The sequence below is a fragment of the Tachypleus tridentatus genome, chromosome 9 (assembly GCF_004210375.1).
Source record: "Tachypleus tridentatus isolate NWPU-2018 chromosome 9, ASM421037v1, whole genome shotgun sequence".
In the NCBI taxonomy this organism is placed as follows: Eukaryota; Metazoa; Arthropoda; class Merostomata; order Xiphosura; family Limulidae; genus Tachypleus; species Tachypleus tridentatus.
Genome location: NC_134833.1, coordinates 121,284,109 through 121,296,263, shown reverse-complemented (window position 1 = coordinate 121,296,263; position 12,155 = coordinate 121,284,109). Strand labels below are relative to the sequence as shown.

General features: G+C 30.5%; 1 protein-coding gene across 2 annotated transcripts in view; it reads right to left on the bottom strand.

Moving 5' to 3' along the window:
* Window positions 1-5,796: 5,796 nt before the first annotated feature.
* Window positions 5,797-12,155, bottom strand: part of LOC143226218 (liprin-alpha-1-like) — a 106,313-nt gene continuing 99,954 nt past the window's right edge. Inside the window, exons 20-21 of one of the 2 annotated variants that reach the window (XM_076456924.1) lie at window positions 11,861-11,981; window positions 5,798-10,163 (exon numbers count right to left, since the gene is read on the bottom strand). In XM_076456924.1, coding sequence (XP_076313039.1) covers window positions 11,898-11,981 — 84 coding nt within the window. In that variant the 3' untranslated portion in view covers window positions 5,798-10,163; window positions 11,861-11,897. Of the gene's footprint in view, window positions 11,982-12,155 lie in introns of both variants that reach the window. The other variant, XM_076456925.1, reaches the window with a different exon arrangement.

Below are 12,155 nucleotides of genomic sequence, written 5' to 3'. Positions count from 1 at the left end.
CATGCTCACCCTCCCAGCCGTGGGGGCGTTATAATGTGACGGTCAATCCCATTATTCGTTGGTAAAAGAGTAGCCCAAGAGTTGGCGGTGGGTGGTGATGACTAGCTGCCTTCCCTCTAGTCTTACACTGCTAAATTAGGGACGGCTAGCACAGATAGCTCTCGAGTAGCTTTGTGCGAAATTCCAAAACAAACAAACAAAAAAGTTAAGTAGAAGAAGAAATAACTTTAAATGTGTGAATAAAAGAAAGTTGGAAAAATTACCAAGAGAAGGCTAAACAAATGGATGAGCAAAGACGATGAACTAAATAAATATAAAAAAATTTAAGAAGATAAGAAAACATCTGAATGGGAGAGCGGAAAGGTTGAACAAGTGAGCTGAGAAAACAATGAGCAAATGAAGAAAAAAATGATTTAGTAAGTGAACAAAAAACATAAAACAATAAGTGAAAAATAAAATAAAATTAAAGCAGGAAAATAAAATAATTAAACGGCAAAGCCTAACTATGGTGGCAAATAAAAAGCTCACTTAAGTGTATGCTTTTTTAACGTCAAAACCACATCGGGTTATCTGTTGTGTCCACAGAGGGAAAATGACTCCTTGGCTTTTGTGTTGTAAATACATAGACGTATGGCTGCTTTAATGGTGAATTCAGATAAGTGAAGCTAAATGGTTGAGTTGTTTGTTTGTTATTAAGCATAAAGCTACAAAATTGGTCAGTTGTGCTTTTTCCACAATGGGTATCGAAACCACATTTCTAGCATTGTTAGTTCACAAACATAGTGCTCTGTTGCTGGGGGTATCTAATGGTTGAATAAATAGACAAAAATATATTAAAATAAATGAACAGAGTAAGTTGGAATAGTCAAATAAAAAATAATTGAAAAAGCGAGAAACAAAAACTGAATACAGGTGCAAGAAATACACAAAAATGTAAAAGCAAATAAAACAGTGAAGAAAAGGAGTAAAAAAGATTAAGTAAATAACATAAGGATAGAAAATCACGCGAAGGTTATGTATGGTTTTTCTTAGTTTTGGTTTAAAACTTTGTAGCATCAATTAATTACAAGTTTCAAGGATAGTCATAAACAAACAAATCTCTATTGAACTTCTATATCGTATAGTAAACTCCATTAGTTCAGGCAGGGCACCTGGAAAAATTCCCGATGGGCTAACGGTTCGTCGAGATAAATTGTGAAAATAATTGTTTAAAACTTTCTTTACATCAGGGTTTACAAGGAGTCGAATTTCTTACAGCACTGTATGGATAATTTTGCGTGGATAAACGATAAAAGGCTAGTTGCATAAATTGTTTTTGTATCATCATAATGATAGAAAAACAAGTAGATTCAATAAGTCTTAATATACAGGGTGGCCCGTAAGTCCCTACCCATCCATATATCTTATGTGCCCAGTGTATCTGTTTGCTGTCCCTCATTCTCGCTGCATAATACTTGTCACAATAAAGTGTAAAGGGGTTACATCGGCCATATTTCTCTGAAAAAAACAACCAAATTTATAATATATGTGTAATTGAATATAACATAATGGCATATGGATGAGTAGGGACTTATGTTATCAGTGCATCAGACAATGATATTAATATGTCAGAATGGCAATGTTAGTTTCACTATTGTGTTAAAATAGTATTGTTTCTTGATATTTTGTGAAAATAATATTGCTAATATTTTGTTAAAACACTTGTTTCTTAATTGTTATAGTGTGAGAATAACATTGATTTTTGATGCCTGTCTGTCAGAGTATTGTTTCTTGATATTACTTAATCAGAAAAATTGTTTCTTGGTTGTATTTTGTGAAGGAAGTGTTTTTTAATTATTTTGTCAGAACGGTGATGTTCTTGATATCACAGATGTATATATAAACTTAATATGACAATTTTGTATCACTTTAATGACTCAGGAAAATGAATAATACCTTATTAAATTCATTTTCAATCATTAGAGCATCAGAACAGTTGGTTTTTAAACCATCATAATGCTATTATAGTATTGTTCTCATAATTCACTTTTAACCAGCAATCTCTATTAATTGTTGCACATCTTACATAAGTAACAGTTTTATCATTTACTTTGAGAACTCATTATATGTACAGTACAGATTTTTTTAAAAATATATTCTCATGGTTACTAATGATTTGTTTGTTTTATAAATTCTTGGTGTATATTTTGTGACGGATGTCTTTCATTGTAATGAAACCCATCAGAATAATATACAAACAGATGATTAATATAAAAATGTACCTGGTTACTTTTTTATACATCTTAAGACAAATAATTTATGGAACCTAATCACTTTAAATGGTTGAGGAGGATGTACTGCTGTCATAACATCATGCCAGACTTTTTGTTCTTTGCTGTACATGTATAGATACATGTATTTATCTTTGAAACAACAGGTTTTAAACACTTCATATTCATATTTCTTTTTTACTATATGTGAAACTTTACACCAAAACTAATGGATGTTTGTAAGAGCAAAGTCTTTTGTAAAAGTATTAATTTTTCTTTGAGTGACAAACAAAAGTACTGTCTTTCTGGTTTACCAGTTCTTCTGAATGATAGCAAAAAATAATAATGAGTAATTGATGTTGAAAATAAATGGATAATATTGTGTTATTAATTCCCACTAATATTTTGGTTTGTCGATGGCTTAAATTGATAATAAGTATATTTCTGTTACTTGATCTAACTCACACTGTTACAGTCTGTGAGTGTGGATGAAATATTATTAAATTGGTTAGAGAGTAGAAAGCAGAGTGCAGCATAAATGGAGTTAGACCTGACTGGATCACAGATAAAAACAATGTGCCTCAAGGATCTATGCTGGATCCTCTTCTGTTTGTGATTACTATTAATGATATTAACTCTGAAATGATTAACAAAATTTTGAAGTTTGCAAAAGACTAAGATTTTTGGCTAACTGCATCAAAGATACTAATAACCTGTAGGAAATCTTAGATCTTTTAATGCACTGGGACTGTATGGGGCAGATGATGTTTAATTATCCAAAATGTAAAGTGATGCATGTAGGTTTTTACAGTTTAAATGGTAATACATGAAATATTGTGGCTGAAGAAAAAGATCTTGGTGTTGTGACTGAAAAATTGCTTAAATCATCCAAACAACCTACTACAGCTAGGAATAGTACTAATAGGATTTTGGGTAGCATGTATAAAATATTGAATATAAAACAAGGAATGTTATTATTTCACTGTATAGATCACTTGCAAGACCTCACATAAAGTAATGTGTAAAGTTTGTGGTTCCCTTCCTTAAGAAGGACATTGAATTGTTTGAGAAGGTTCAGAGAAGAGCCATTAGAATGTATCTCTGAACAGATGGTATGGGTTCTAACACTTTTATTGACAAGGAGAGAATAATGTTTCATCCTTCCTAGATCATCTTCTGAATGGTTGACTTTTGGAATAAGCTGCCACCAAGGACAGTGCAGGCTTAAAATTTAACTGAGTTCAAGAAAAGATTGAATGAATACATGAGTAGTAAGAAGTGATTACAGTTGAGAGCTGAAAAGTAACATCTTTGATAGGCTAATAAGTTCCTTTTTATTGTACCTTTAAAATTTTATGGATTAATTGTTGTTGTTTATGGAACTGATTACGTAAATTGCACCTACATCATTGCTATGTCTGTTGTATCCAAGCTGACAGGATGATCTCTGGTGAAAGGTTTTGTAAACATTTGAGTATGCCAGATCTGGTGGTGTGGACATATTATTTCTTAGTCTTCTTTGCTTTCACTCTTAAGTTCTTTAGTTGTTGTTAATACATGAATAGAGTTTTATTGAATAAAGAATTAAGTGGTTGAGTAATATAAATGTTTAAACTACATTTTCAATTCTTCATCACTTAATGCTAATCTCTGTAATAATCAGTCACCTCAGAAATACCTAAATTAGAAAAGAAGTATCTCAAGAAATTCCATTCCAAACCAAATTAACAATATTTTCCTTTGTGCCCTAGCCACTGTTGATTTAGTGGTAGGTTTGAGTACATGTAATGCTAAAATATGGAGTTGAATCTTTGCTGTGGGCACAGTGCAAGTAACCTATTGTTCAGCCTTGCACTTGAACAAGCAAGGCTTTTGCCCATCCATTAAAGACTTCAATAAAACAGGTCATGTTTTTAAGTCACTTTGTTCCACTCAATTTTCATATTACAATTTCGTTTCATTTTTCTGACCACAACATTTTGATTTTTTTTTCATGTATTAAAGTTGATAAATAATATATACGATGACAATAAATGAAGAAATTTTAATACCAAACTGCCAGTATAATAATATTTAAGTAATCTGTGATTTAAAGCAATATGACAGCATTTGACTATTTATTATAAATTGTATACGTTTAGAGTAACATAATTAAACAATAGATTATGTGTTGCTCGTTGAATGACTGTTTACTAGAAGATGACTAACAGCTACTTTATGTAATTCATTGGTTTCATCAAACTGTTGAACAATAGCATGGTATTTATTATAGCCACAGATATGTTGGATGATGACATATGTGCATATATGTAAAGACACAAAGGTGTAATAAAATCACAGAATAAAAGACAAGCGTTTCCATGTTTCTCTGTTTACTTTCTTACTCGTATTTGACTTTCATCTTAAAAATTAGCTAAATACACAGGAACGTCAGAAAAATAAATGCGTGTTTTAAAGTTTTGTAAAAATTTATTAAATGAGCCCCTCACACTTGACCCAGTTTTCAATGGTTCTGTAAAACACATGTAAAAATTAGACACTCCAGATACCAAATCAATGCAAAACACAAAGAAGTTATATAGTTAGTTTTAATTGGTGTTATAAACGAATAAATTCTATGTGAGGTTTGATTGGGTGTATTTTTGTCATTTCACTTACAGTTATTTAGGCAAAATCTTAGTTAAGAAATTACAATCACTTCTTCAAGTATAGAATAAATATAGTAGTAACAATCTAATATAAAATATACACTTCGTTTGTAACATAAACATGAGACAATAAGAGTTTGTAGGTGATTTTTGAGCAGTTTATTTTAAGTCAAAGAAATCCTACTTTCAAATCACAGAGTTTCTTCAATTTTAAATGTACTACGTAAGTTCTGAATAATAATTGTCTTACTCTTAGTACAAAAAGAGACATTGAAAAAATAGATGTCTTGGCCATCTGGTAAAGATCTGACGTTTTATTTGTTTGTGAATTTACGCAAAGCTACTCGAGGGCTATCTGTGCTAGCCGTCCCTAATTTAGCAGTGTAAGACTAGAGGGAAGGCAGCTAGTCATTACCACCGACCGCCAACTCTTGGGCTACTCTTTTACCAACAAATAATGGGATTGACCGTCACATTATAACGCCCCCACGGCTGAAAGGGCGAGCATGTTTGGTGTGATGGGGATTCGAACCCGCCACCCTCGGATTGCGAGTCAAGTGCCTTAACCACCTAGGCTCTGACGTTTTATCTTTCAAAGTCCATCCAAAATAATCAACAGAGAAACAAGCCATTCTGTTTCACACGAGATGAGGAACTTGTCTTTTGTGCCTTTCAGTCATTGGGGAGTTATATGTGATGGTCAATCCCACTATTCGTTGGTAAAAGAGTAGCCCAAGAGTTGGCGGTGGGTGGTGATGACTAGCTGGCTTCCCACTAGTCTTACACTACTAAATTAGGGATGGCTAGCACAGATAGCCCTCGAGTAGCTTTGTACGAAATTCAAAAACAAACAAACAATTAATATCCTTTATACTAATGCCATAGGAACTATATTAACAATTTCTTTTCATCAGCCATATGCATTCGGTACAACCGTATCAGCATCGTTATGTGCTCCAATATCACGTGACGCTAAACGTTCTTTACTTTGTAGAATGTCACGAGATTAGTATATTTGTGCTTAAAAGTTGTAAGTGAATAACTGTCCAGTGGTATGATTATTTTCAAAACTAGTTTGTTTGGTCTAACAAATACATAATAGTATAGCTAGTGACATTTTAGGAATACTTCTAAAAAGTGTTAGGCTAGAGAGAGATGGTGCTTTACGTTTATATTTCAAAGTAAATTAAAATAATAAGGAGAAAATCACAGTAGCGGATATATCAAATCAGATTTTGTTGTTGTTGCTTGACAAAGCATAAAATGTTAAATATTATTATTTATTTTTCGCTCATATAATCAAGTGAAAATCTGTTTTTGGGAAAGTTTACATGTGTGATTGCCTTTAATCTTCAGTAAGTCATATTTTCAGAAAACTACAATATCGTTGTTACGTACTTTTCTGTATTTAGTTGAAGCAAAATGTTCATTTAGGGTTTAGTGATTTTTGTGTAAAATAAAAAAATTAATGAAGACAAGGCGACATAAATAACTATTGACTAAAAATACAAGTTATCGGTCATGCTGTTTCTAGAATTCCCTTTTTCTTATAACATGTTTTATTTACATAGAATAATGTACAGGATACATGTAATGAGTTAGAATGATTTAGGTTTGTTTTGTTTGAAAGTAGAGCTAGTTTGGGATATCTGCTGTTTACACTGCAGAGTATCGAACCTCAGATTTTAACTTTTAAAGACTGTATACTTGCTGCTGTCCTACCAGCAGACAGTGCTTTAGGTAACGTTTTTTTCAAATATATGTATTTATAAGATACACTAGTGTAAAAATAGAAGAATATATAAATATATCTAAATTGTTTATTTAAATCATATTGCACCACACTTAGATATTGCGATGCATATCGTATCTACATAGTTTTAAATACTTTATGCCCATATATACATGACAATTAGCTCTCTACACAAACTGTTGACTTTGTTAAGTACAGAGATATACAATGTGCCTTTTCTACTAAGACTACTACTACTTGTACGAAAATCAACTTTTGGTGCTGAGCCACTAGGGCTTCATATGTTGTAAGTTAAACACATATTAGACAATCATGATGTTTGTAATACATTCAAATTATATTAAAATAAACATAAAATATTAATTTTACATTGTCAAGCATCTTGTTTATAACTGAGTAAATGGATATTGAAGTGAACAATAAATTAGTCAGTCACCATGATTATACAGAATTGATATCATGATCAGAATAATGGAGAATGAAACAATATTTTGTGTTTAAATATTATTTAAACTGACAACAAAAAATGCACTCAAAAAGAGTACAAATTTCACCCCAAAATATTTATGACAAACCTAAAGTATACCTCAATTCTTCAGCTTCAAAAATATAGGCCTTGGTGCCAAGATTCTTTTTCTATTTCAATTTGTTAAGATATTTTGATCATTTTTATAAATCCCAATTTGCTATCATTATCATGAAAGTGGTTGAGCTTAAATAAGACTTTGACCTTGGGTCTACATTCACCAACAGTAATTAACTGATAACTGAATGAGACACGTTCAATCTTTGTACCAGAGTTAATCTAAAACAGATGAAAACTTTTAATTATACTTTTAACATACAAGCTCTTGGGAGTGAAAACAATACATCTGCCACAAAAGCATCAATTATAAAGCTGTAAATGTCCTCATGTAAAAACTATAAAGGAGTAATAATGAATTTAAAACAACTGTAAAAATGTAACAATGATAAAACAATACCATTTTGATAGTATCTAAATTTCTAAATTAAAAAAATAATAAAGATGATGTAATGATATATTAAAGAGTAGTGTTAATTTTAGTAAAATTAAATCCAATTTACTTATGCAACAAAACTTATCAAAGTAGTACAGACTACCATAAAATCACTGTAGTAAAACTGCATAGGATATGTTGTAACTTTCTACCTGGTTGTTTCTTCTGCTATCACAGTTATTAAAACTAAAGAAGAAACATTAAAGGATTATCAAAAAGAAAAACGTATTTGTTGAGCTTATTTCTGCTGTTTTGTAAATTACGTTTAATCTCTACTATATATTGAGATAAAAACTACATATTACATACAACTCAATTCTAATATTACATAGCAATTTCAAAAGTGACATTTTGGAAGATTAATGGTTAAAGCTAAGAAAAAAATTCATCTTGTGAAGTAACTTTATCTTTGTTTTAATTTAATTAACAAAATTAAGAATATTTGTTATAAGATTGTTCATGTAACTGTTATTACAGCAGGTAAACATTTTAAACTAATAGTTACATATATATCTCATTATGTAAAATTATTATTATTATGGGTGATTATATATATCATGACTAATAATACTTTAATTAAAAATAGCTAAATAAACAAAAATATATCAGTTCTATTAATAAAGATTCTCACAGTAAGCAACAATTAAACTGAATCTTAAAAACAGCCATATTCAATAAAAGTATAAAAAGTTTCAGTTTATTCATTATGTTTATTTGTTTAAACTTATGTACACAACTACTCACTAGGCTAACTGTGCTCTGCCCACCACGGGTATTGAAACCCAATTTCTAGCATTGTAAACCCTCAGACAGACTGCTGTGCCACTGGGGGGTTCATTCATTATGAAAAAAAAGTTTTGCATGTACAATGTTGTTTCTCAGAAGTACAACTTGGCTATAGTGAAAATAAAATTAATATATATATTTACAACTACACAAGATATAATACTATAGAATAACTGATTAAAAAAATATTAATGCAATCAAGTCCTTGGCAATGAAATTAGTTAATAAAGAATCCCATAAATGATTCAATTATTCCACAGTGTTTTTTTTTGTTACAATGCATTTAAGTAATAATATATCTAAATATGAAGTTTCAAAGAAGTAACTATCAGATATGCTTATTTACACCAATAAATAACTACTAGGCCTAAGGAAAAAATGGCTGTATTTAGTATTAAGTACACAAAGTTAGAGAAAGTTAATTATGTCAAATTCTCCTTTACTTTAAAAGTTCCTGTGATCAAAGCTACATTTTTATTAAAGTTTCTTGGTGTATAGACTTCTGTGAAAAATTCATATTTTTAATACGTTTTTTTTAGATATTGGGTTTTGTGTATCAAATGAACATTCATATTACAGTTTTTCAATCTATAAATTTCTGTGATCAAATCTACATGTTTATGGAAACTGAAATACTAGCTTTTATACAAAGACAATTAATAATAATAGATGGACTTTATTTTATGTATTTTTAAAAATAAAAACTTGTTTATTATTCCCTGCAGTTTACAGTTTTTCTAGAGAATAATGCAAGTCACTCTGCACCTCAAACAATTAATTAAAATCTATAAGCAAAATGAAATTCTTAATTTGTTTTTTATTTTAAAAAAATATTTAATTACAACCTCCTGATTTATGGTTTTTTAATATAATTAAGGTATGATACTCTTGAGCAGCCACCTAGTAATACTTGTTTATCAAAGTTATATTGCAAGACTGATAAAAAATCTTGCTAAACTAGGTCATAAAGTAGGAAAGTTTTAATCTTTTGTTTCGATATGCTTGGTAACATAATGCATCACTGTATAACATGCATTTTCAACTTACTGTATAGTGGTAGTTCACTATTTAAGTTTTAAATAACAGTGACTATGGAGTTTTGTTAAATATTAATTATCTGACACAATAAGAACAAAATGAAGTACATATTACTAAAAAATGTCACAATTCCTGAAGAACCTGTTTTTTCTTTTCATTGTTCTGAATGTAGCCTGAAACTATGGATGAGACATGTATAACAACTGATTTATTGATAATATTGTGGAGGAAGTAAAATGGTTTTAAATAGTTATAAAAAATGCAATAGTGACATAAAAAACAAATTATCTCTGGAAGATATGTCTTTTGTAGGCTTTGAAAGACGTGTTTGTATTACTTATTAAGTAGCCAGATACATATCAGCTTTTCATTTCAAGTAATATCTTTGGTATGTGGTATTCACATCTCACCTCTTGTTTGACAATAAAACAAAAATTCAAAGTATGTTGGTAAAACAGATGTGAAAGTATGTTGTATATATGTGCCATTCCTCTGTCTTGGAAGCTTATTCTGACTATCATATGTAATGTGGCACTTGTGATATTCCTGCAGTCATAAGTCAAGAAGACATCTCTGTGAACTTCTTTGGACTTCTCATAAATAAACTTACAACACAAAGTTATCTGACCAGGTGATCATTGTGGAGAACTCTGGCTGAATGTGTGGGAGCCTGTGCCAAGAGAAACATAAAAGCATGAATAGTTTTCATGAAGTTTATATTATCTGTGTGCATCAAGTAAATAAAAAAGAGCAGAAAACCATGACTAATAAGCATTTTAAAATACAGATTAAACCAAATAATTAGACAAAATAGTATTCTTATAGAAATATAGAAGATCTAGGTGGAGAAATCTTAAGTAATTATTATAGAATAAGGAATGATGAACAAGGAAAGATCTATTACCTAATATGATAGTCATGAACTTTGTGTGGTCATAAAGAAATAAATTAAATCCTTAAAAAAGTTTTTTTTATAAAAACCAACACAAATCCCGAATAGCTGTATTGATAATAAATTAACACTAAGCAGAAACAAACAAATTTTTTATATATTAAGAAAACTATAAAAAACATAGACTAAAGGCTGGAAAGTTCATGACATGTTAATAAACACAGTGATTCATTAAACTCCTAAACCTTAAACATAATATAATGCTTCGCTGTACATTTCTTTTAATACAAATCTGACTAAGCTAAAAAGAACCAATGCTATTCAGGACTAAAGTTGTCAGCTATGTATGGTATTAGTTGTAATTTTATAAAGTGGGATAACAGATAGGCAAATAGTGATTCATAAGCATAAGAAAGGGATTTGTTGATTGAGGAGCATACTACATTCTTGCAACAGAACATGTAGTATGCTCCACCATCAATAAAACGTTTCCTTATGCTTATAAATCATTTTTTCCTTACCTGTTATTATATTAGTATAATGTGATTCCTTACTTAAGCATAAGGTTGGATGTTTTCATATTACAACTTATGATACTGCATCTCAAAGACAGTGAAAGTACTTCACCTAGCTGAAAGAATCACACAACATTAACGCTGTTACAGCAAACATAATATTATGCATCTACAGCTGACAGTACTTCCAGTGAACACACATGTACTGATAAAAATTTATAAAGTAACATGATAAAACTTCAAATATAAATACCTGATACACTAAATAATAAGCATCTTTTAAATGTTTTGTTTATATTTCTAGGAAATTACTAATAATTTAAAAAATCCAAAAACTAAAGAATGCTAAACCACTGAAATGCTCTCTTTCCATTGAAACATAAATATAATGATTGAAATACTTTGTAATAGGATGTACGTAACCTGAGAGATATGTGGTCTAATTATTGAACTACCAAGACAACTTTCCATCTATTAATGAGAGTTTGGTTTGTTTTGAATTTCGCGCAAAGCTACTCAAAGGCTATCTGCACTAGCTACCCTAATTTAGCAGTGTAAGACTAGAGGGAAGGCAGCTAGTCATCACCACCCACTGCCAACTCTTGGGCTACTCATTTACTAATAAAGTGGGATTGACCATCACATTATAACAACCCCATGGCTGAAAGGGCAAGCATGTTTGGTGTGATTAACAAGAGACAGAAAATATATAATAATTACAGTAGCAAACAAAATATAGACTAAAACAGTATTTTAGTAATTTACTAACTGCTGAACATGATACAAAGTAATACATACATAACAAAGTTCATATCTCCTCTTTATTGCTTCATTGTCCTTTTCAGTGAGTTTTACACAAACCCCATCCAGTTTTCCATCTATGCTATATAGTGTTCTCTTCAACCAATACTTACCTTGTCTAGTTCTCTGTCTGTATATTTCTTTTCAGCTAATGCTTACCACATTTGGCTCTTCACCAATTGCCTTGATTTTGTGTTCAGTCAACACTCATCTCATCCGATTTTCTGTCTGTTCCATGGACTAGAAGTTTACTGAATTCCCTGAATAGTATGTGTCTGGCCTTATGAGATAAACCACACATAGTTCATATTGTCTTGAAATTGTAAGCACTTTAGCTAAATTAAAGCATACAAAATTAGCACCTGAGAACATAAATACATTAAATGCTATCCTGTACAAGTTTAGCAGTATATTAAGTGCTGATATACACAGGTTTAGTACTGTACTAATACTG